The sequence below is a fragment of the Nerophis lumbriciformis genome, linkage group LG32 (assembly GCF_033978685.3).
Source record: "Nerophis lumbriciformis linkage group LG32, RoL_Nlum_v2.1, whole genome shotgun sequence".
NCBI classification, from domain to species: Eukaryota; Metazoa; Chordata; class Actinopteri; order Syngnathiformes; family Syngnathidae; genus Nerophis; species Nerophis lumbriciformis.
Genome location: NC_084579.2, coordinates 15,568,033 through 15,592,489, shown reverse-complemented (window position 1 = coordinate 15,592,489; position 24,457 = coordinate 15,568,033). Strand labels below are relative to the sequence as shown.

Below are 24,457 nucleotides of genomic sequence, written 5' to 3'. Positions count from 1 at the left end.
GCCTCTTGGTGAGGGCGGTGGCATTTTTCTCCGCTCCCTCCTTCCCTGCTTGCTTTCTTCGTTTTGTCTTGTCTGAACTTTTTGGAAGCCTCTTTCTTTGCGCTGTCCTCAAATCTAAACATCAAACATGGATATGATCAGCTGGACTCTCGACGCAATTTCAACAAGGAAAAGAGGTTCGGGGGAGCCTGGCTGCCCCGATGGAACCATTGCTGCGGGGTACGTGAGAGACTCCTGGGATAAATGGAGAATCATGTGTCTCTCAGTCCTTTCCATCGAGGACGTGGAAGACATCTACCTATTTGGAACCGTGATCGCGGGGCACCTGCTGATTGGGCTGGGCATTGCTCTGGTGTATCGTCAAATTCGGAAGACGATGGCAGCCACTCAAGGAGCCCAACGGCTGTTCGTCGTAATGGAAGGATTGGGCCGGGCTGTGGGAACACAGACTGTGGCGATTTCTGATCTGAATCGCAAAATGGATCTGCATAATAAAGAAGGAAAAAAACATATATAAGTCGCACTAGAGCCCGGCCAAACTATTAAAAAAAACTGCGACTTATACCCCGAAAAATACGGTACTTAATATACAATACAATCACACCTCATTTACATCATCACACAAAGACAATACATGGTTTTGTTCACATCTCTCATCATTCGTAAAAACAACCATGATTTTAACAGACACACCTCACAATTTACAACAAAAATGCTCTCATGGATAAATATAATACACTTTAAGTTGATGTGTCAAACATAGTGTCCACCTTATTGACCGTGTGAGCAGCTTTGATTGCTCCAAAGCCACTTTTTAACTTCAATTGTTGATGGCATTTGTTGTGTGTGGACACAAATAAGGTTAGGTGGGATTTACCCTGGATAACCTTACCCGTAAACGGGGCCTAAAAAAAAAGACAGTGTTTATGCCAGGGGCGGCCCTGTATTGTTTTTTTTTTTGTTTTTTACCAGCATTTTTGCAGTTGGTGGTCAAAAACGGCAGCTTTTATTCATCCATCTATCTGTTTATTCACAAGAAGATCTGTTACTTCTGACCCTTATACATTTTTTGCCAACAAGCAAAAAAAGGTGCACGTTAAAATCCTCCGCTCTTAAATGCAGCTTTTTCCCAGTTCAAAAAGCCCTTATTTCTACCATATACTTAATTAATATGTTGAGTGTACGGCGGCCTATTTATCTTTTAATGTATTTACAAAACAAGATAATGGTGTGGACTTAATTCCTTAATCCATTGTCTCCTGCATTCTCCCCCCAAAGTGCAATCTTGCAGTGCAGACCGACATGTCAATCTGATTAAATTAATCACCTTGCTCTCTCGCCTCCCACGTCTTTTTAATCGCATAATTCATGCTCAAGTAAACAAGTGAGGGATATTAATCTCGGTTTGCTTGTCTAAGTGTTTATTAGTGTCTTTGACTTGATGTTTTAATATATCACAATATCTAGGAATGCACTTTATTTTTTCAAGGCGATATAATAACTAATTTATGTGTATTATTTTTTACTTACACAGACTTGACTGTAGTTTATGCACTCATGGAGTTAAAAAGACTACCGTATTTTACGGACTATAGGCCACCATTGTTTCCCTCCACGCTTTGCACCCTGCGGCTTTTAAAATGGTGTCGCTAATTTATGGCTTCTTCTTCGTTGACGGCCATAATCGCTTAATTTTGGTCTTGGCCTCTGTATGTTTGATAAGATTATTGCAAATATTCAAGATGCAACATTTTAATCCAATTTGAATAATAGGATATCGAGACTGATTTGGTGGTTTTAAAGATTATTTATTTATAAATGTCAACCTGTTGGTAGGTTGGTATGGAATTGTAAATGGGTATTGGGTGGGTATATTTTTAAATGAATTGTATTCTACCTAATTTTGTATATTATTTGGTGATGCATATTTTAACTGTTGGTCCTTATCCATAAGATGTACACTTCTAGGATTACCCTTTTGCAGAACAAACTATGATATTAACAAACTATGTCATATAAAATTGTCTGTAAATAAGTAAATATTGTTTTATATTCAACACCAACAGATACACTAAGCATGTGTGTTATTGCTTGTGTTCCGGCGCCATCTTTTGGATGAGTTTGCTCACTGCAGGTGCATCGGGTTAAAAAATATACTTCCTCTTCCATGTCTTCAATTTAAGGCATACCCCGTTTCGTCTATATTCGCCAATAGTGTTTTTGCTTGAAATGACTGTTCAACACTCTACGCAACGTTTGTAAAATTTACAATATAACTAAAACTATTTTTACTTACTTAACCGCCCCATGTGTGTTGTCTGTCCGAGTGTTTGCATTGCATATTTGTATGTGCTATCTTAATCAAGCTTACCATGTTAGCATTAGCTAATATGCTAACATGTTGACTAGTGTCTGTGTTAACATTAACCTGCTCAGTGACCTTATGGTTAGAGTGTCCGACCTGAGACTGGAAGGTTGTGAGTTCATACCAAATACTATAAAAATGGGACCTATTACTTCCCTGATTGGCACTCAGCATCAAGGGTTGAAATTGGGGATTAAATCACCAAAATGATTCTTGAGCGCGGCCACCACTGCTGCTCACTGCTCCCCTCACCTCCCGGGGGGTGAACATGTAGATGGGTCAAATGCAGAGGGTAATTTCACCACACCTAGTGTGTGTGTGACTATCGTTAAAAGACCTAAACGGCGGAGTGGGCGGATGATGGTTGCATAGAAGCTCCACAACGGTCACAAAGGCGGAAGAAGGCTGCAGCAAAGATGGGCCCCCAATTGTCTTGGTCTCCATGCCATTGGACCCTGGCCTTCTCTTTGCCAAGGACAGTGTGGTGGCTGTCTGTGCACCAGTCTCCCCACTTTAAAAAGATTTCATGCACGGGCGTTCTCCTGAAGGCAATCCCACCAACAGGAGGACAATCATACTCGTTTCGAGTGATCGCCGACTATATCGTTGGGACTTTAACTTTAGCTTACAATGGCATTATTTGTGTACTATTTCGGTTTTGTACATTCACCAAAACATCACTATGGAGTTGTTGAGTCTGTTTAGCTGATAGAAGAGCGAGCTTCTGCAGCTAGTGGGTCCATGACGGTGACTTCTGTTTTGTTTGACCAGCCGTTGACAGGCACCGTATATCTGCGGGCTTATGGTCTGATGCAGCTAATGTATATGTAAAAATATGTGTTTATTCTACAAACCCCGTTTCCATATGAGTTGGGAAATTGTGTTAGATGTAAATATAAACGGAATACAATGATTTGCAAATCATTTTCAACCCATATTCAATTGAATGCACTACAAAGACAAGATATTGGATGTTTAAACTCATAAACTTTTTTTTTTTTTTGCAAATAATAATTAACATAGAATTTCATGGCTGCAACATGTGCCAAAGTAGTTGGGAAAGGGCATGTTCACCACTGTGTTACATGGCCTTTACTTTTAACAACACTCAATAAACGATTGGGAACTGAGGAGACACATTTTTTAAGCTTCTCAGGTGGAATTCTTTCCCATTCTTGCTTGATGTACAGCTTAAGTTGTTCAACAGTCCGGGGTCTCCGTTGTGGTATTTTAGGCTTCATAATGTGCCACACAGTTTCAATGGGAGACAGGTCTGGACTACAGGCAGGCCGGTCTAGTACCTGCACTCTTTTACTATGAAGCCACGTTGATGTAACACGTGGCTTGGCATTGTCTTGCTGAAATAAGCAGGGGCGTCCATGGTAACGTTGCTTGGATGGCAACATATGTTGCTCCAAAACCTGTATGTATCTTTCAGCATTAATGGTGCCTTCACAGATGTGTAAGTTACCCATGTGTTGGTCACTAATACACCCCCATACCATCACAGATGCTGGCTTTTCAACTTTGCGCCTATAACAATCCGGATGGTTCTTTTCCTCTTTGGTCCGGAGGACACGAGGTCCACAGTTTCCAAAAACAATTTGAAATGTGAACTCGTCAGACCACAGAGCACTTTTCCACTTTGTATCAGTCCATCTTAGATGAGCTCAGGCCCAGCGAAGTCGACGGGTGTTGTTGATAAACGGTTTTCGCCTTGCATAGGAGAGTTTTAACTTGCACTTACAGATGTAGCGACCAACTGTAGTTACTGACAGTGGGTTTCTGAAGTGTTCCTGAGCCCATGTGGTGATATCCTTTACACACTGATGTCACTTGTTGATGCAGTACAGCCTGAGGGATCGAAGGTCACGGGCTTAGCTGCTTACGTGCAGTGATTTCTCCAGATTCTCTGAACCCTTTGATGGTATTACGGACCGTAGATGGTGAAATCCCTAAATTCCTTGCAATAGCTGGTTGAGAAAGGTTTTTCTTAAACTGTTCAACAATTTGCTCACGCATTTGTCGATAAAGTGGTGACCCTCGCCCCATCCTTGTTTGTGAATGACTGAGCATTTCATGGAATCTACTTTTATACCCAATCATGGCACCCACCTGTTCCCAATTAGCCTGCACACCTGTGGGATGCTCCAAATAAGTGTTTAATGAGCATTCCTCAACTTTATCAGTATTTATTGCCACCTTTCCCAACTTCTTTGTCACGTGTTGCTGGCATCAAAATCTAAAGTTAATGATTATTTGCAAAAAACAGTTTGAACATCAAATATGTTGTCTTTGTAGCTTTGCAAATCATTGCATTCCGTTTATATTTACATCTAACCCAATTTCCCAACTCATATGGAAACGGGGTTTGTATGTGTTTATTCTAACATTTGGTTAGGGCGGATTAAACACCACTATAGCCCAGAGAGTATGCCACCTGTATAGTTATTCTAGCTACATATGGCATCATTACTGTATATAAACAGAGTGGCGACTCAGAAGTACAAACAGTGGCCCCTGGGAAGTGGTCTGCTGGCTGACATGGTCCAGTGTCTTCAACATGGTGGGGAGGGGGTCTTCTGCATCTGTTATCGTAGCAGGGAAGTGTATCACTGATTGGGCTGTATTGTCTTATATTTGGCTGTTATGAGTCGGGAAAGCATGTTTATCCAGTGTGCTTTTCTGTCGCATCCATGATGGACAGTTCAGCCTGCGTAGGCATACACACGTGGCTGTGGAACTCAAATAAAGGAGAGCTGCAAAGCCCACCTAAGCGGGCGGGAAGGCCTCGGCTGGTTTAAGGCAGCTTCTTTGCCAGAGCAGGCATCTTCATGGGCTTTCAAGGCATGGAGTTTAGTGTTCTGAAACTTGGTGGGGTTTTTTTCTTTTCTTACTTGCAGAGTGTTTGCAGGGCATTTGGTTCAGGCGGAATGTCTTAGTCAGAAGTTTTTTTTGTTTACACCAGGGGTGTCAAAGGTACGGCCCGGTTTTATCCAGGCCCGCGTGATGAGTTTGCCAAGTATAAAAAATAGCTTATTTTTTTTCTAACGAAAAAAACTGCTGTTCTAAATGTGTCCACTGGATGTCACAATAGCAATTCTGTTAGGCAAGCAAACAGTTCATACTGGGGCCAAGGGGTGACTGTGACTCCTCCTCCTCACATGTCTTCTGCTTTGAGCACATTGTTATTTGGCACTCTTACTCCCCCAAAATGTCTCTGTCAAACATGAGGAAAGTGAACTTAACCCTTTTGAATAGTTTTTACTAGAGATGTCCGATAATGGGTTTTTTGCCGATATCCGATATTCCGATATTGTCCAACTCTTAATTACCGATTCAGATATCAACCGATACCGATATATACAGTCGTGGAATTAACACATTATTATGCCTAATTTTGTTGTGATGGTTTTCCAAAATAAATCAACTCAAGGTATGGAAAAAAATGCCGACATGGCACTGCCATATTTATTATTGAAGTCACAAAGTGCATTTTTTTTTTTTTTAACATGCCTCAAAACAAAAGCTTGGAATTTGGGACATGCTCTCCCTGAGCACGAGGAGGTTTAGGTGGGCGGGGTTGGAGGGGGGTGTATATTGCAGCGTCCCGGAAGAGTTAGTGCTGCAAGGGTTTCTGGGTATTTTTTCTGTTGTGTTTATGTTGTGTTACGGTGCGGATGTTCTCCCGAAATGTGTTTGTCATTCTTGTTTGGTGTGGGTTCACAGTGTGGCGCATATTTGTAACAGTGTTAAAGTTGTTTATACGGCCACCCTCAGTGTGACCTGTATGGCTGTTGACCAAGTATGCTTGCATTCACTTGTGTGTGTGCAAAGCCGGCGATATTATGTGATTGGGCCGGCACGCAAAGGCAGTGCCTTTAAGGTTTATTGGCGCTCTGTACTTCTCCCTATGTCCGTGTACCACTTTGTACAGCGGCGTTTTAAAAAGTCGTAAATTTTACTTTTTGAAACCGATACCGATAATTTCCGATATTACATTTTAAAGCATTTATCGATAATATCGGACTGCCGATATAATCGGACATCTCTAGTTTTTACCTCCGTTGCTTACGGCTTGTTGAGGTAGCACTGAATTGATACGTGGACATGACTAGGACAATGGGCATATACACATACACACACCCCACCCCCACCCCACGCCTTCACCACAGACCCCTTTGGGGTGATGGACGGCTGAGTAGCGCATTTTAGCGGCAGCCGGCCTCCATGGTTCCAACCAATTTTACAATACTAAGATATGCAAATATTAACAGTAGTTAATTAATTACTAGCTATCTTAAGTGTTAACATGAATACAATGATATACCTTAATTTCAGGGCACCCACCAACCAAATTGTAGACTAAATAATTATTTTTTACATATATTAGCCACACTGGACCATAATCTGCAGATATATTCCCTGTACAAAAAAAAAAAAATTGTAAATCTTTATTTACATACCTTAATTGTTTCCAGTAAAACGGCAGTAAAATGGCTCATCAAACAAAACAAAAGTCATCGTCATTGACCCACAAGCTGCAGAAGCTTGCTTTCCAATCAGCTAAACAGACTCAATGACTCCACAGTGACGTTTTAATGAATTTAGGAAACTGAAGCAATACAAACTGAATGTTATTGTAAGTTAATAATACTAACAAAGACACTTGTAAATGTGTTAGCATATAAGCTAATGCTAAAAAAAACGCTAGCTTGATTACTTCACGATATCACATACAAATATGCATGACAACACTCCTAAAGACATCACACATGGGACGGTTTAGTAAGTATGAATTGTTTAGTTATAGTTTAAAACCTACAAATGTAGCTTGGAGTGATGAACAAAGAAACCAGTAACGCTATAGACAAATAAATGACAAAACGGGATTGTAGAGGTTGCCCTCTAGTGGGTTCCTCGGACCACCACACACTGCTACGAGAGCCCGGATCAGGGTTCCAACACTGTTTTATTTTCATAAACTCGTGCAAGTGTTTTGCTTTCCAGCAAAATGTTTTCTCTGCGTCTCTGTCTCTCTCTCTCTCTCTGGCCCCCACTCCAGCTCCCCCTACTTGTCTCGTTCCGGCTGCTGCTAATAAAGGCGACAGGTGATTAGATAACAAGGCCCACTTGGGCCATCCACTCACCTGTCGCTGTCTTCGAGGCCGGTCCTGGCACACCCCGTTCCGCGGCAGGCCCGCAGGCCACACCCCCCTCCACAGGGATATACTTCCGGTTTAAGGCGCGAAACAAAGTACATTGTCAACCAGCTGCACCTGCAGTGAGCAAACTCGTCCAAAAGATGGTGCCGCAGCACAAACAATAACACCCATTTTCAGTGTATTTGTTGATGTTTTATGAAAACTATTTGTTGAATACAAAACATTACGGCCGTTAGCGAAGACAAATACATAACTTAGCCGCGCCGTTTTATAAGCCGCAGGGTCCAAAGTGTAGGCAAAAAGTACAGAAGTTGGATTTAAAAAAAAAAAGTATTTTAGAACTGCAAGGTCCAGTGTGTAGTGTATTTAAAAACGTTTGAATATGTGGAACAATTATTTTTGTGGAGAATTCCAATCACCCAAATATTTCATGACCCCTCCCTGCAGTACCTCTGGGACCCCCCCTGTTTCAGACCTCTGCGGTAGAGGAACTTTGACTAGCATTTTTGCAGTAGGTCCTTAAGAACAGCACAACGCTCCTGCCATATACGTAGATGATCTTTGACAAGCGTTTATTTGCGATAAAAATAATAATTTGCGGTAAACATAATAATTTGACAGCCCTAGTTGCCTAATTATGTCACCCCCACATCACCGGTGTAGCGCTCGTGTTTATAATATGCTGCTTAAACACCTTAAAATATCATAGTATACTGCATTGGGAAGTTTTTTTTTAGGTCTACTGGCAGTTTATTTACCCATAATTTTAAAAAAAAAGTGCCATTTTGACTGCTAAGGGTGATGAAAGTTATTGAGCACTAAATAAAAATAAAAATAAACACTTACTTTCAAAGGAGCAATAAACAAATGCAATATTTGACTGCTTTATGATAACAAACACAGTTGTGGCCATGTTGTTAATAAAGCTGAAATTGATTTTGATGTTCAGTGAGCTCCTAATGCACTGTGGAAATTGCTTTCCTTTTTTGCTAATTCATGACTGCTCTTCTTTTTTTTTTTTTTTTTATATCTGCCTCCTCATTCTCTTCTCATCATTACTTCTATTTGTTACCTGAGTGCTTCCTTTATAGAGTCCTCTCGCAGTGCATGGAGTCTGTTTAATATTGCCGCCACGGTGCATTAAGTGAAGAGAGTGCAAGATGACGATTTAAATCGTTAAGATTTATTTGTTTATAATTATAACCATTATAATTATATGATAATTAAGGTTTTCTTGATTTGCATTCACTTGCAGTCAAGCTGTAGTTGTTATGGTATTGTGTAGGGAGCAATAATATGATACAACAATAAATGCTGTAACTGTAGTGGGGTGTTTATTTACATAATGTCTACTGACAAATGTATTTTTACTAGTAATGACAATTTGAGCATGCGTGTGCATGTACGAGCCAGTCTGCCCCACAACAAGAGGAATGAGTTAAAACAAGGAGCTTATTGACTACAACTTTTGAACACAAGTGCCAAACTCAAAGCCCGGGGGCCAAATCTGGCCCGTCACGTTATTTTATGTGGTCCGCGAAAGGCTGGAAATAATATGAGTTAATAAAATGTTTAATCTTTTCTTACTAAATATATTTGTTATTTCCCTTTTGACATCTAAAATCATGTACTGCATGCAATTTCATATATTTTAAATTTTTATATTATCAAAATCAAAATATTATATTATCATGTATTCCAAAAAATATTTTTGGTTAAATAAAGATAAATATTTTACGTAAATATCTGCTTGACTCATGATTTCAAAACAAATTATCAATCAAATTGTAGACAGTAAAATTTACAATAAATTCTGCGGTTAAATCTCGCCAACTGAGTTGTTTTTGTTTTTTTTTAATGTAAAATCAACTTTGGTACTGTTTTTTCCATATACAGTAAGACAATAAAACATTAAAAAAACAAACAGAAAAAACATTAAAACAAGATTAAAAGGTAAAACTAAAAAAAACTCTGTTGCTTGAATTTTACCGCTAAACACAGTGGTATTGTTTTTCCATTCCATTCCATGTTTTTATTTTTTTTGTATATGCTGTAAAAAACAGCATGGCATGGTTATTTTTTTATTTTTCTGGCATGCCTCCATGGTTGGATTTATAATTTTCAGGGTTTATGGGGATCCCAAATCCACAAATAAAAGTACAGATAGGTACAAAAAGTTTATTTTGCATAATAGGACCTCTGTAAAGACAAATCCGTATTATAAGTTATAGTTATTTATATCAACATATATTTTTAATTTTTACATTATATAATGTCACTGCTTATTTTATTACTACTTATGTAGGGTTGTACGGTATACCGCAATACTACTGAATCATATTCGGTACTGTACCGCCTCTAAAAAGTACCGGTCCTCTGATACTACTATGTCGATATGACTATGATTGCATCGATATTTTGGCATCACTCCATCTTTGTTTTTAAAAAAAAAAAAGTATATTATGTGTATGAACTCAGGAAATATGTCCCTGGACGCATGACGACTTTGAATATGACCAATGTATGATCCTGTAACTAATTGGTATCGGATTGATACCCAAATTTGTGGTATCATCCAAAACTAATGTAAAGCATCCAAACTACAGAATAATAAAAGATTATTACATTTTAACAGAAGTGTAGATAGAACATGTTAAAAGAGAAAGTAAGCAGATATTAACAGTAAATAAACAAGTACATTAATAATTAATTTTCTACCACTCGTCCTTGATAATGTTGACAACAAAATAGAATGAAAAATGACACAATATGTTACTGCACATGTCAGCAGACTAATTAGGAGCCTTTGTTTGTTTATTTACTACTAAAAGACAAGTTGTCTTGTATGTTCACTATTTTATTTAAGGACAAACTTGCAATACAAAATATATGTTTAATGTACTGTCATTTTTTTTTGTTAAAATAAAGCCAATAATAGGCAGTAAGGTAACAGTCCTTTAAATAAGAGATGACAATCTTTCATCTTAAGGTTTCAGCTTTTGTGTTTAATAATAGATAATACATACTAACTGGAAACCTCATGTAAAAACAAATATACAACATAAAGTAGCAACAAATATGTAAATAATGAATAGAGCAAAGTATGTTCTGTCCCAAAAAAATCACTCCATATTCTCTACTGCTCGCTAGTGTCACCATATCTGAGTTATTGTGCAGAAATATGGGGAAACAACTACACATGTGCACTTCATTCACTAACTGTGTCCCAAAAAAAAAGAAACGTTTTGGGACGGCGTGCGTCGGTTGGCAGAGCGGCCGTGCCAGCAACCTGAGGGTTCCTAGTTCGATCGCCGGCGTCCACCATCCTAGTCACGTCTGTTGTGTCCTTGAGCAAGACACTTCACCCTTGCTCCTGATGGATCGCGGTTAGGGCTACACAAACACATACATGTTGGCCTGCTCTCCACACGTCGGTATTCGTCCTTAAAAAGAATGAGCTTTTGTCAAAACTCAGACTCGAGTGGTGAGTTTAAAGAACTCCGCTTCAGAGTTGTTCAGGTAAAACTGAGCTTGTCACGCTTACCTTGCTCAAAAGGTAAGCGTGACATTTTCTCATATCATGGTTCTAAACCTTATTCAACAACGGACCATCCATCCATCCATCCATTTTATACCGCTTGTCCCTTTTGGGGTCGCGGGGGGTGCTGGAGCCTATCTCAGCTGCATTCGGGCGGAAGGCGGGGTACACCCTGGACAAGTCGCCACCTCATCGCAGGGCCAACACAGATAGACAGACCACACTCACATTCACAAACGAGGGGCCAATTTAGTGTTGCCAATCAACTTATCCCCAGATGCATGTCTTTGGAGGTGGGAGGAAGTCACGGGGAGAACATGCAAACGCCACACAGAATGATCCCGAGCCCGGGATTGAACTCAGGACCTTTGTATTGTGAGGCACACGCACTAACCCCTGTTTCACCGTGCTGCCCATTTACAGAATAATTATGTGTAAATAACTCATTTGACAATGCACATACAGTCCTGGTCAAAAGTTTACATACATTTCTAAAGAACATAATGTCATGGCTGTCTTGAGTTTCTGATAAATTCTACAACTCTTATTATTTTTTTTTATATAATAGAGTGATTGGAGCACATACTTGTTGGTCACAAAAAATATTCATGAAGTTTGGTTCTTTTATGAATTTATTATGGGTCTACTGAAAATGTGAGCAAATCTGCTGGGTCAAAAGTATACATACAGCAATGTTAATATTTGGTTACATGTCCCTTAGCAAGTTTCACTGCAATAAGGCGCTTTTGGTAGCCATCCACAAGCTTCTGGCAACGTGTGGACAATGCTGAAGAAACAAGTCCATGTCAGAAAAACAACAAATAAGGTGCTTTTGGTAGCCATCCACAAGCTTCTGGCAACGTGTGGACAATGCTGAAGAAACAAGTCCATGTCAGAAAAACAACCAATGTAGCTGAACTGCACCAATTTTGTCAAGAGGGGTGGTCTAAAATACAACCAGAAGCTTGTGGATGGCTACCAAAAGCGCCTTATTTGTTGTTTTTCTGACATGGACTTGTTTCTTCAGCATTGTCCACACGTTGCCAGAAGCTTGTGGATGGCTACCAAAAGCGCCTTATTGCAGTGAAACTTGCCAAGGGACATGTAACCAAATATTAACATTGCTGTATGTACACTTTTGACCCTGCAGATTTGGAGATTTTCAGTAGACCCATAATAAATTGTGAATGTATTTTTATTTATTTTTTTGTGACCAACAAGTATGTGCTCCAATCATTCTATCACAAAATAAAAAAGAGTTGTAGAAATTATTGGAATTTCAAGACAGCCATGACAATATGTTCTTTACAAGTGTATGTAAACTTTTGACCACGACTATATCTGTGACTTATATACATTTGTATTTGTTGTCTACAAATTAGTGGGTGTGACTTATATACAGGTGTGTTCTATAGTCCAGAATATACAGTTTATTTTTTTCAGGAGATGCTTTTAATAAACTAGAACAGTGGTTCTTAACCTTGTTGGAGGTCCTGAACCCCACCAGTTTCATATGTGCATTCACCAAACCTTTCTTTAGGGAAAAAAATAAATAAAAAATTCAAATTCTAGACAAAGTTATATGTTTTTGGTAACACTTTAGTATGGGGAACATATGCTAAGTAACAAAGACTTAATTTTGAGTTATTTGGTTAGGGTTAGAGGGTTAGGGTCAGGGTTAGAGGGTTAGGGTTATAATAAGGCCATGCCGAATAAGTACTTAATAATGACTAGTTAAGAGCCAATATGTTACTAATTTGCATGTTAATAAGCAACTAATTAATGGTGAATATGTTCCCCATACTAAAGTGTTACCATGTTTTATTACTGGTGCACAAAATGAACTGTGCATGAACATCACCTTGTTCAAAGAACAAAACCAACACAGTGCATAAACTCACAACAAATTACACACCTGCAAATCAGTCTGACTTCTGCTGTTGCCGTATCCGTAATACGCCGATAGGGAGAAGTTTTTATTTACACGATGAGTCGGGTGTGTCTTGACCTCCGCCGAACCCCTGAGCCAGACTCACCAAACCCCTAGGGTTCGATTGAACCCAGGTTAAAGGGGAACATTATCACAATTTTATTTTTCAAAGTTTTTTTCAAAATTTTACCCATCACGCAAAATCCCTAAAAAAAAGCTTCAAAGTGCCTGCTTTTAACCATTGTTATAAACACCCGTCCATTTTCCTGTGACGTCACACAGTGATGCCGATACAAACAAACATGGCGCATAGAACAGCAAGGTATAGCGACATTAGCTCGGATTCAGACTCGGATTTCAGCGGCTTAAGCGATTCAACAGATTACGCATGTATTGAAACGGATGGTTGTAGTGTGGAGGCAGGTAGCGAAAACGAAATTGAAGAAGAAACTGAAGCTATTGAGCCATATCGGTTTGAACCGTATGCAAGCGAAACCGACGAAAACGACACGACAGCCAGCGACACGGGAGAAAGCGAGGACAAATTCGGCGATCGCCTTCTAACCAACGATTGGTATGTGTTTGTTTGGCATTAAAGGAAACTAACAACTATGAACTAGGTTTACAGCATATGAAATACATTTGGCAACAACATGCACTTTGAGAGTGCAGACAGCCCAATTTTCATCAATTAATATATTCTGTAGACATACCCTCATCCGCTCTCTTTTCCTGAAAGCTGATCTGTCCAGTCCAGTTGGAAATGCATCTGCTTTGAGTGTCGCAGGATATCCACACATTCTTGCCATCTCTGTCGTAGCATAGCTTTCGTCGGTAAAGTGTGCGGAACAAACGTCCAATTTCTTGCCACTTTCGCATCTTTGGGCCACTGGTGCAACTTGAATCCGTCCCTGTTCGTGTTGTTACACCCTCCGACAACACACCGACGAGGCATGATGTCTCCAAGGTACGGAAAACAGTCGAAAAAAACGGAAAATGACAGAGCTGATTTGACTCGGTGTTTGAGAAAATGGCGGATTGCTTCCCGATGTGACGTCACAACGTGACGTCATCGCTCCGAGAGCGAATAATAGAAAGGTGTTTAATTCACCAAAATTCACCCATTTAGAGTTCGGAAATCGGTTAAAAAAATATATGGTCTTTTTTCTGCAACATCAAGGTATATATTGACGCTTACATAGGTCTGGTGATAATGTTCCCTTTTAAGAACCACTGAACTAGAGCTAATACACAATGAACGTATTTCCTCAGGATGATTTTATCTTAAAAAAAAGTGATTCTCATGGGATTTTTTTTCCCCCTTATTCATCTTTTCCAGCAACCGGTGGCGTGTTCGGTCCTCAAGGAGAATCGGGGTCGGAGCCGGAAGACGACAGCCAAATGAAGTTCTACACCGAGCAGCACAGAGGACGACGGCGCAGCAAAGGTGAGACGGAAGACACCTTTACGCCGAGACGCAAAGGGGAGGGAATTTCAAGACAAACACACGCAAAGCTCTTAAGCCTGAACACACATCCGCTGTCGGCGAGCAAACACTGAAGTGTGTTGGCTTTTGCGGACATAAAGTAAATGTTTGCTGGCGTGAGTGCACATGCTTTTGTCTACTCAGTAGGCTTTTATAGTAATTGAGAGACCCCTTCACAAGCCGGGTGACACCCACCCACACCCCTGGAGGATTAGCTGAACCGGCACTCTCACTTGCAGACAAAACACTTTCTGGCCTTTCTCAGACTGGTGGAAACATGATTCAATAAAGGTCATTTAGCGTCCTCCATCCTGTTTTTTTTTTTAAAGAAAATCACACTTTTCCCAAATGTTCTTGTTAGAGATATTTCCTCCTTAAGTAAAATGGGATGCGTCGGAAGTCACTCTTTGGACACTCTGTCTACCATGTTGCTATGGTAACGCCTGCTCTCATACACACGCACATTACAAACCATGCCGTCAGAACAGTGCCAAAATTCTTAAGTGTGAAGAAACTCACTCAATTTACGCATTTTACACAATGAAATTCCAACCTTTTGGACCTTAGGGACGGGCATTGGAAACAAGCACCAGCAACTCTTCTCTTTTCTGATTGGTCACTGTGGAGGTCTTGCTCCTCCGGGTTCTTCGGACCAGGGGCGCCGCTAGGGATTTTGGGCCCCATGAAAAGAATCTTTACAGGGCCCCCAACACAGTGTCATTATTTTTTCTGTATTATAATTTCATCATAAGGGGCCTCTCTGGGCCCCCCTCCATCATGGGCCCTTAGAATCCGTCTCCTTAACCCCCCCTTTTCGGCGCCCCTGCTTCGGACCACCAATTACAGACATGCCAGGCTTTTCCAGGTTGACAACACTGTTTTGTATTTCAATAAAAGTGCAAATTATTTTCTCTCAAGTGAGCACACGAACGGTTTCTCCGCTCTCACTCTCGCTCCGACTCGTGTTCCACCATCAACCACCTCACCTCTTTGGTCCCGGCTGCTCCTTTAACAGAGCGACAGGTGATCAGACAACCACTCTCAGCTGGGTCATCTACGCACCTGTCGCTGATCTCGAGGCCGGTCCTGGCACACCCCGCTTCACTGCAGGTCCGCAGGCCACACCCCCCCACAGTCACTTTATTGTCTACTGGTCAGAACCAAAATGTACAATTTATATATAGTCATGGTCAAAAGTTTACATACACTTGTAAAGAACATAATGTCATGGCTGTCTTGAGTTTCCAATAATTTCTACAACTCTAGTTGTAAGTGTATATTGTGTTTTTTATGTTGATTTAATTAAAAAAAAATTTAAAAAAAAAAAATTAAAAATTTAAAAAATGATAACGATAATAAAAAAAGAACACGATACCGATAATTTCCGATATTACATTTTAAAGCATTTATCATCTCTAATTGAAGCCAAAGCAACTTTCAGTTCAGTTAAGTTCAGTTTCATTTTATTTTGAACATGCATACGATACAATGTAATGCATCACATTTTTCCACTTGTTTCATTACGACACGTCCGAAAAGGAGTAGGAAGAAGCTGAGCTTATTCAATCCTACCCCTTTTCATACCGTAGCAATTGTATCCCGTTTTGTTGTTCTCTATAACAGAACAGTGAATAAATGAATAATAAATCAATAATATACCATAGTAAGTAAACAAACATTACATTGCTTGGGAGAGGTACCTGATTGGACAAAACAAAGTGAGCAGTGGGACTGTTTGAATAATTATGTGTAAGTTATCAAAAAAGTTTCAGTTTTTGAAAACTTCCGGCGAGCAGACAGAGGCTGTCTTTGTTGCACCAAGTCAAAGGCTTGGAAAATTCCACTGTGTACGATGGGAAGAGACGGGAGGGGTTATCTATTGTCATCCAAGACCTGCCCAAGCTCTATCCAGTTCCAGCCCTAGCACGAGGCATTAATGTGACCGAAAAAAATGGCTGTTTACATACCCCCCCATTCCTTTAGAAACAGCTTTTGTTATGTAAACAGGGAATATCCAAATAAAAGAGGAGACGTGAACCTTTTTTCGTTAGAGCGTGGGTGACACTGTAAGAGGTTACAGGTCGACACGTTTCTCCTCGATTGAGCAAAATTGAATCCTGCCTCTGTTTATTTCCTTGCTTCTTGTCTGTTTTAATAGATGTCATCAGTGTTTGAACCTGACAGGAACCGTCTTCAGAGAACACGCTAGCTTTTTTTTTTTTTTTTTTGGAAAGTCGTTACTTAGTACATGTGTAGAAGAAATTATTCGACTTCAATTCTTGTCCCATTGTTTTATTCAGGCAGTCGCTAGAACAACAAAACCTGGGAATTTTCACCTTTTAAAAGAAAAAGAAAAAATAGCCTTGACAGTCTGTTTTTGTTTTGTTTAGAAAAGAAGCACAAGAGGGTATTTGCTCGATGCTTTCGTCCAGAAGGCCTTGATAAAATACCAGGAGGTGGAGGTTAAATGGTTAATTTCTCGGGGAATGGGAGGCTTGACGGAGCCAAAGAGCAACTTAAACAACCAATTTATAATACTGACAGGTGAAATAATATCGTATCACATCTGGAAACCTCGAGGTAGTTTTGTCTTATAGGCTGGATTTGACCTATTTGTGACTCTTTCGAATGGAAAAAAACAACATTATTGAGTAAACATAATTTATTGTAGTACTTTTTTCTTTTTTAACCCAGCAGGCACAAGACATTGATACAACATTGAATACACATACCATATTTTTTGGACTATAAGTCACACTTAAAATCATTTAATTTTCTTAAAACTTGACAGTGTGCCTTATAACCCGGTGTGCCTAATGCAGTGTTTTTCAACCACTGTGCCGCAGCACACTAGTGTGCCGTGAGATACAGTCTGGTGTGCCGTGAGAGATTATCTAATTTCACCTATTTGGGTTAAAAATATTTTTTGCAAAGCAGTAATTATAGTCTGCAAATGATGTGTTGTTGTTGAGTGTCGGTGCTGTCTAGAGCTCGGCCGAGTAACCATATACTCTTCCATATCAGTAGGTGGCAGTCGGTAGCTAATTTCTTTGTAGATTTCGGGAACAGCGGGAGGCAGAGTGAAGGTAAAAAGTTGTCTAATGCCTTAAACCAAAAATAAACAAAAGGTGAGTGCCTCTAAGAAAAGGCATTGAAGCTTAGGGAAGGCTATGCAGAACGAAACTAAAACTGAACTGGCTACAAAGTAAACAAAAACAGAATGCTGGACAGCAGCAAAGACTTACTGTGGAGCAAAGACGGCGTCCACAAAGTACATCCGAACATGACATGACAATCAACAATGTCCCCACAAAGAAGGATAAAAACAACTGAAATATCTTTGATTGCTAAAACAAAGTAGACATGAAACTGCTACAGGAAAATACCAAAACAAGAGAAAAAGCCACCAAAATAGGAGCGCAAGACAAGAACTAAAACAGTAAACACAGGAAAACAGCAAAAAACTCAAAATAAGTCACGGTGTGATGTGGCAGGTGGTGACAGTACACCTACTTTGAGACAAGAGCTATAGTGATGCATGCTTGGTTATGCTTTAAAGTCATATCCAACAATTGCGACAACAACTTTTTACTGTCAACTGAATTTTGTTTTTTAATGATTTCTTCAACGAAAAAAATGTGCCTTGGCTCAAAAAAGGTTGACAAACACTGGCCTAATGTATGGAGTAATTTTGGTTGTGCTTACCGACTTCAAAGCTATTTTATTTGGTACATGGTGAAATGATATGTGTGACCAGTAGATGGCAGTCACACATAATATATATGTGTAGACTGCAATATGATGGCAGTCACACATAAGAGATATGTGTAGACTGCAATATGACTCAAGTAAACAACACCAACATTTTATATGTTCCATTAAAAATATAGAACATTACACACGACACTCAAAAATCTATCAAAATGTTTTAATACGACTTTGGTAAGCTATGAAGCCGCACCGCTTGATGGATTGTACTGTGCTTCGACATACACTTATTATTATGGTGTGTGTATATGGTAAGACATTATCTGGTGTTTTGTTTCGCAATATTATGCAAAAGCAACTTTTCTTACCTTCTGGTACCTGCTGATCTGTATTTGGGATCTGCATAAGATAATGTCCGCCGTTTTGATATTATTGTAACACCGGTGGCTGACTCATTCTGCCTCAATATGGTGATACACTCAAACTGCTCTGCCAAGTTAGTTACACACTCAGCCATGTTATTGGGATCTGCATAAGTCTTGAAATGTGCACGTCCGCCTTTGTAGTCCGTGCCGACACCGTAGTTGATATGTTTCTTTTCTCTATATTCTTGTTATGTGACATTCATCCTCCGCTGTTGCCATTTCTAATATAAAGTAGTGTAAAGTTCTTACCGTATTTTTCAGAGTATAAGTCCCTCCGGAGTATAAGTCGCACTGGCCGAAAATGCATAATAAAGAAGGAAAAAAAACATATATAAGTCGCACTGGAGTATAAGTCGCATTTTTTGGGGAAATTTATTTGATAAAACCCAACACCAAGAATAGACATTTGAAAGGCAATTTAAAATAAATAAAGAATAGTGAACAACAGGCTGAATAAGTGTACGCTATATGACTCATAAATAATCAACTGAAAATGTGCCTGGTTTGTTAACGTAACATATTATGGTAAGAGTCATTCAAATAACTATAACGTATAGATCAGGGGTGCTCACACTTTTTCTGCAGGCGAGCTACTTTTCAATTGATCAAGTCGTGGGGATCTACCTCATTCATATATATAATTTATATTTACTTATTCATGAAATATATGTTTTTGTTAACAAGTTAAAAATGTTTAATGATAATACAAGCATGTTTAACACATATAGTTAATATTGTTAATAAATTAAAGGTGTTTAATGAAAATGCAAGTATGTTTAACGCATATAGTTAATATTGTTAATAAGTTAAAGGTGTTTAAAGATAATACAAGCATGTTTAACACATATAGTTAATATTGTTTACAAGTTAAAGGTGTTTAATGATAATACAAGCATGTTTAACACATATAGTTAATATTGTTAATAAGTTAAAGGTGTTTAAAGACAATACAAGCATGTTTAACACATACTGTATAGTTAATATTGTTAATAAGTTAAAGGTGTTTAAAGATAATACAAGCATGTTTAACACATATAGTTAATATTGTTAATAAGTTAAAAGTGTTTAAAGACAATACAAGCATGTTTAACACATATAGATTCCTTTCTTTCATGAAGACAAGAATATAAGTTGGTGTATTACCTGATTCTGATGACTTGCATTGATTGGAATCAGACAGTGGTGATGATAACGTCCGCATTTTCGAATGGAGGAGAAACAAAATCCTCCTTTCTGTCCAATACCACATGAAAGTGGTTGGTTTTTGGTATCTTATTTGTCCAGCTTCCGTACTCCTTTGTATATACTTTACAAGAAATACATTGTCGGCAAACTCCGTAGCTTGCTAGCTTGTGCACGCCAGCTTCCTGAGACTCTTGTTTTGTTAGCGCAGGCAGGATGAAGCAGAGCTTTTATTGTGCAACTGTGCAGTCGGTCTTTGGAGTTTTGACGACAGGTACGGCGCCAGAGTCTGTTGAAATAAAGTGTTTCTCGCCTTCCTGTCGGTAATTTTAATGAGCTGGCAGCAGCCAGCGTCATCTCAGAAGACCCTCGGGTGCCGTGAATGTCAATCAAGTGACGTCATAGTGAAGATTTATGATCGCTCATTTTTAGGACTATTTTTTTAATGCCTGGCTGGTGATCGACTGACACACCCTCCGAGATCGACCAGTAGCTCGCGATTGACGTAGTAAGCACCCCTGGTATAGAACATGCTATACGTTTACCAAACAAGCTGTCACTCCTAATCGCTAAATCCCATGAAATCTTATATGTCTAGTCTCTTACGTGAATGAGCTAAATACTATTATTTGGTATTTTACGGTAATGTGTTAATAATGTCACACATAAGTCGCTCCTGAGTATAAGTCGCACCCCCGGCCAAACTATGAAAAAAAACTGAGACTTATAGTCCGAAAAATACGGTACTTATATCCGTCAGTAAACTCACCATGAAAACACTAAAACATACCGGGGTAGTGAGTTTACGTTATTCACCCAATAAACTTTAGTTATTAGACAGTTCTGGTCGGACGTTTTCTCACGGGACACATGATGAGGAGATTTTTTTTTTTTTAATTATATATTTTTTATATAGCGCTTTTCTCGAGTGACTCAAAGTGCTTTACATAGTGAAACCAATATCTAAGTTACATTTAAACCAGTGTGGGTGGCACTGGGAGCAGTTGGGTAAAGTGTCTTGCCCAAGGACACAACAGTAGTGACTAGGATGGCGGAAGCGGGGATCGAACCTGCAACCCTCAAGTTGCTGGCACGGCCGCTCTACCAACCGAGCTATACCGCCCCGAGGAGATGCTGCTCCTTTATTGATTTAAGTAAAGTCTGAATGTCGTTAAAACACTTAGCTCCATCTTTTGACACTTCTTCCACCCCCGTCCTTGCACGCTACACCACTACGACAAAGATGACGGGGAGAAGACGCTGCCGAAGGTGAGACACGTAAATAAGACCGCCCAACCCACACAGTCCGCTGAACAAGGTCACCCTGACATTGATTACCATCAGCACATGTGTCGTCGCCATTGTCTACGCCACGCAGGATTTCTGCCCACTCACTGTCAAGGTCACGCTCCACGTGCCCTGAAGCGACTGTCAGAAAGCGACTTGAAGATGGTCTGTAAAACATAATCTATGCAACATTTTGACCAAATAACCACCATTACAAGTTATGTAGACCACAAGGAAGGGTTTTCCATTTAGAAAAAAAATTATAATAATATGACTCCTTTAATGCGCCCTATAATCCGGTGCGTCTTTTGTATGGAAATAAACCTGACTAGACCTGCTCATCGGCAGTGCACCTTATAATCCGGTGCACCCTATGGTCAGGAAAATTTGGTACATGTCCCTTAAAACTGTCTTTGTAGTTGTATTTGGAAATCGAGACAACATTGATGTCTAACATTGGATCCACGTCGTTGGTTGGGAAATGACCAAATTTCAAAGGTCAAATCAACGTCAGAACCCAACATCGATTAAACATTGTCAACAAGGATGTTGTTTCAATGTTAGGTTTGAGCTGCTCAACGTCAGGACCTAATTCAACACATTCTCAATGTTGTTTTAAAGGGGAACATTATCACAATTTCAGAATTGTTAAAACCATTAAAAATCAGTTCCCAGTGGCTTATTATATTTTTCGAAGTTTTTTTCTAAATTTTACCCATCACGCAATATTCCTAAAAAAAAGCTTCAAAGTGCCTGATTTTAACCACCCGTCCATTTTCCTGTGACGTCACATAGTGAAGCCAACACAAACAAACATGGCGCATAGAACAGCAAGGTATAGCGACATTAGCTTGGATTCAGACTCGGATTTCAGCGGCTTAAGCGATTCAACAGATTACGAATGTATTAAAACGGATGGTTGTAGTGTGGAGGCAGGTAGCGAAAACAAAATTGAAGAAGAAACTGAAGCTATTGAGCCATATCGGTTTGAACCGTATGCAAGCGAAACCGACGAAAACGACACGACAGCCAGCGACACGGGAGAAAGCGAGGACGAATTCGGCGATCGCCTTCTAACCAACGATTGGTATGTGTTTGTTTGGCATTAAAGGAAACTAACAACTATGAACTAGGTTTACAGCATATGAAATACATTTGGCAACAACATGCACTTTGAGAGTGCAGACAGCCCAATTTTCATCAATTAATATATTCTGTAGACATACCCTCATCCGCGCTCTTTTCCTGAAAGCTGATCTGTCCAGTTTTGGAGTTGATGTCAGCAGGCCAGGGAAGCTAGGGTCGATATTCTTCTCTTGATCATCTTCAGGACGGTGTGAGCCAAGACATCCAGGGGAGTTTAGCTCGCTCGTCTGCGGGAACAAACTGCCGCCATTGCTTGCCGTGCTACCGAGGTTCTTTGTCCCTGAATTGCTCACACACTCCGGCAGATTCAATGGGGGTCTGGCGGAAGATTTCTTTGACTTTATCGTTGGAAATGCATCTGCTTTGAGTGTCGCAGGATATCCACACATTCTTGCCATCTCTGTCGTAGCATAGCTTTCGTCGGTAAAGTGTGCGGAACAAACGTCCAATTTCTTGCCACTTTCGCATCTTTGGGCCGTCCCTGTTCGTGTTGTTACACCCTCCGACAACACACCGACGAGGCATGATGTCTCCAAGGTACGGAAAACAGTCGAAAAAACGGAAAATAACAGAGCTGTTTTGACCCGGTGTTTGAGAAAATGGCGGATTGCTTCCCGATGTGACGTCACGTTGTGACGTCATCGCTCCGAGAGCGAATATTAGAAAGGCGTTTAATTCGCCAAAATTCACCCATTTAGAGTTCGGAAATCGGTTAAAAAAATATATGGTCTTTTTTCTGCAACATCAAGGTATATATTGACGCTTACATATGTCTGGTGATAATGTTCCCCTTTAATGTCTTGTGCCTGCTGGGAAGGTCAGTGTATTGTTGACGTGTAGCTGCATGGCGGTCGTCTGCATGGGCTCTCAGGTGATCAATAAATGGACACTTGAAAGTAGGAGTGTCCCAATACAACTCTCTCACAGGTATTGGAGTCCTCAATATTGGTCGATACTGTTATTAATCCAATATGATATCAGCCTGAATCATAGTACAATCTTGTATTATTTTGTAGTGTGAAATATTACAAGACTTGATCAAGTTTACCATGAATTGATTTACGTGGACCCCGACTTAAACAAGTTGAAAAACTTACCATTTAGTTACCATTTAGTGGTCAATTGTACGGAATATTTACTGTACTGTGCAATCTACTAATACAAGTTTCAATCAATCAATCAATCAAAAGTACAATTAGTCAGAGGTATGAAAACCACTAACTCTAAGACATATCCATGCATTTCAAGTGGAGTGTTGAAGTTTTTTTTAGCGACACCTAGTGGTAGAGGTGGGAATATTTGGCCAACTCACGATTCAATTACGATTCAGGAGCTACGATTCGATTAAAAATTGATTATTATTGCATCTTTCGTTTCGCTAAATAATAAATGATCACTTGCAACTTTAAAAAAAAAAAAACTTTACATTTGTAATAAGAAACAGTTAAATTATTTCCCGTCACATTTAGAAAATTAATAGAAATGTGCGCAAAGCTGGAAGTGCCTATAACAAAGAAGCTGGTCAGATATTGTTAAGGCTTGTGCAGCCCTTTGAGACACTTTTGATTTAGGGCTATATAAATAAACATTGATTTATTTTGATTGATTGATCTCTCGGTGAGGTGGCTCGCTGCACTTGGTCAGATTTTATAACGGCCTGCATTACTTTATTTACAACTAATACATCAATTATCGATTATTGACGTTTACTGATCAATTTTATAATTGTGCTTATCCGAATTGCGATGCATCTAAAGATCGATTATTCCCCCCACCTCTACCGAGTGGTCACAATAATTCATTAAATTAGGTGCATTGCAAAGTAAGTTGAATAAAGCGGACACGTTTGTTACTGGATACTTTCTAAAACGTTTCTGCTTAAGATACTTTGTATATGCGAGTAATGTGTACTGTAAATTTTGGGCTATATGCTGCTACTTTTTTCCTAAACTTTTAACCCTGCGGCTTCTAAGACAAAGCAGCTAATTTTTCTTCGTAATAATAATTTTATAATGAAAGACTCAGAGGGTGTTTTATTGTTTGTAGTATGGTGCCATCTTTTGGACAAATCCACTCACTGCAGGTTCTGCAGTGTCCTTCCATTTATTTGTAGCCTTTTTCTTTTCTGTTTTCTTGCCGTCCGTAGATTTTTTTTACTCTTATGGATTCTTAATTTATTGCTCCAAGAAACATTTCTAAGTTTTATAATATAACTGAAACTGTTT

At 39.5% G+C, this 24,457-nt stretch overlaps 1 protein-coding gene across 2 annotated transcripts in view; it reads left to right on the top strand.

Moving 5' to 3' along the window:
• The window catches only part of LOC133574886 (astrotactin-2), a 752,799-nt gene that overhangs the window by 366,089 nt on the left and 362,253 nt on the right, over positions 1-24,457 (top strand). For both annotated transcript variants that reach the window (XM_061927222.1, XM_061927221.1), the window contains exon 5: positions 14,338-14,445. In XM_061927222.1, the coding sequence (XP_061783206.1) occupies positions 14,338-14,445 (108 nt within the window). The remainder of the gene's footprint in view (positions 1-14,337; positions 14,446-24,457) is intronic.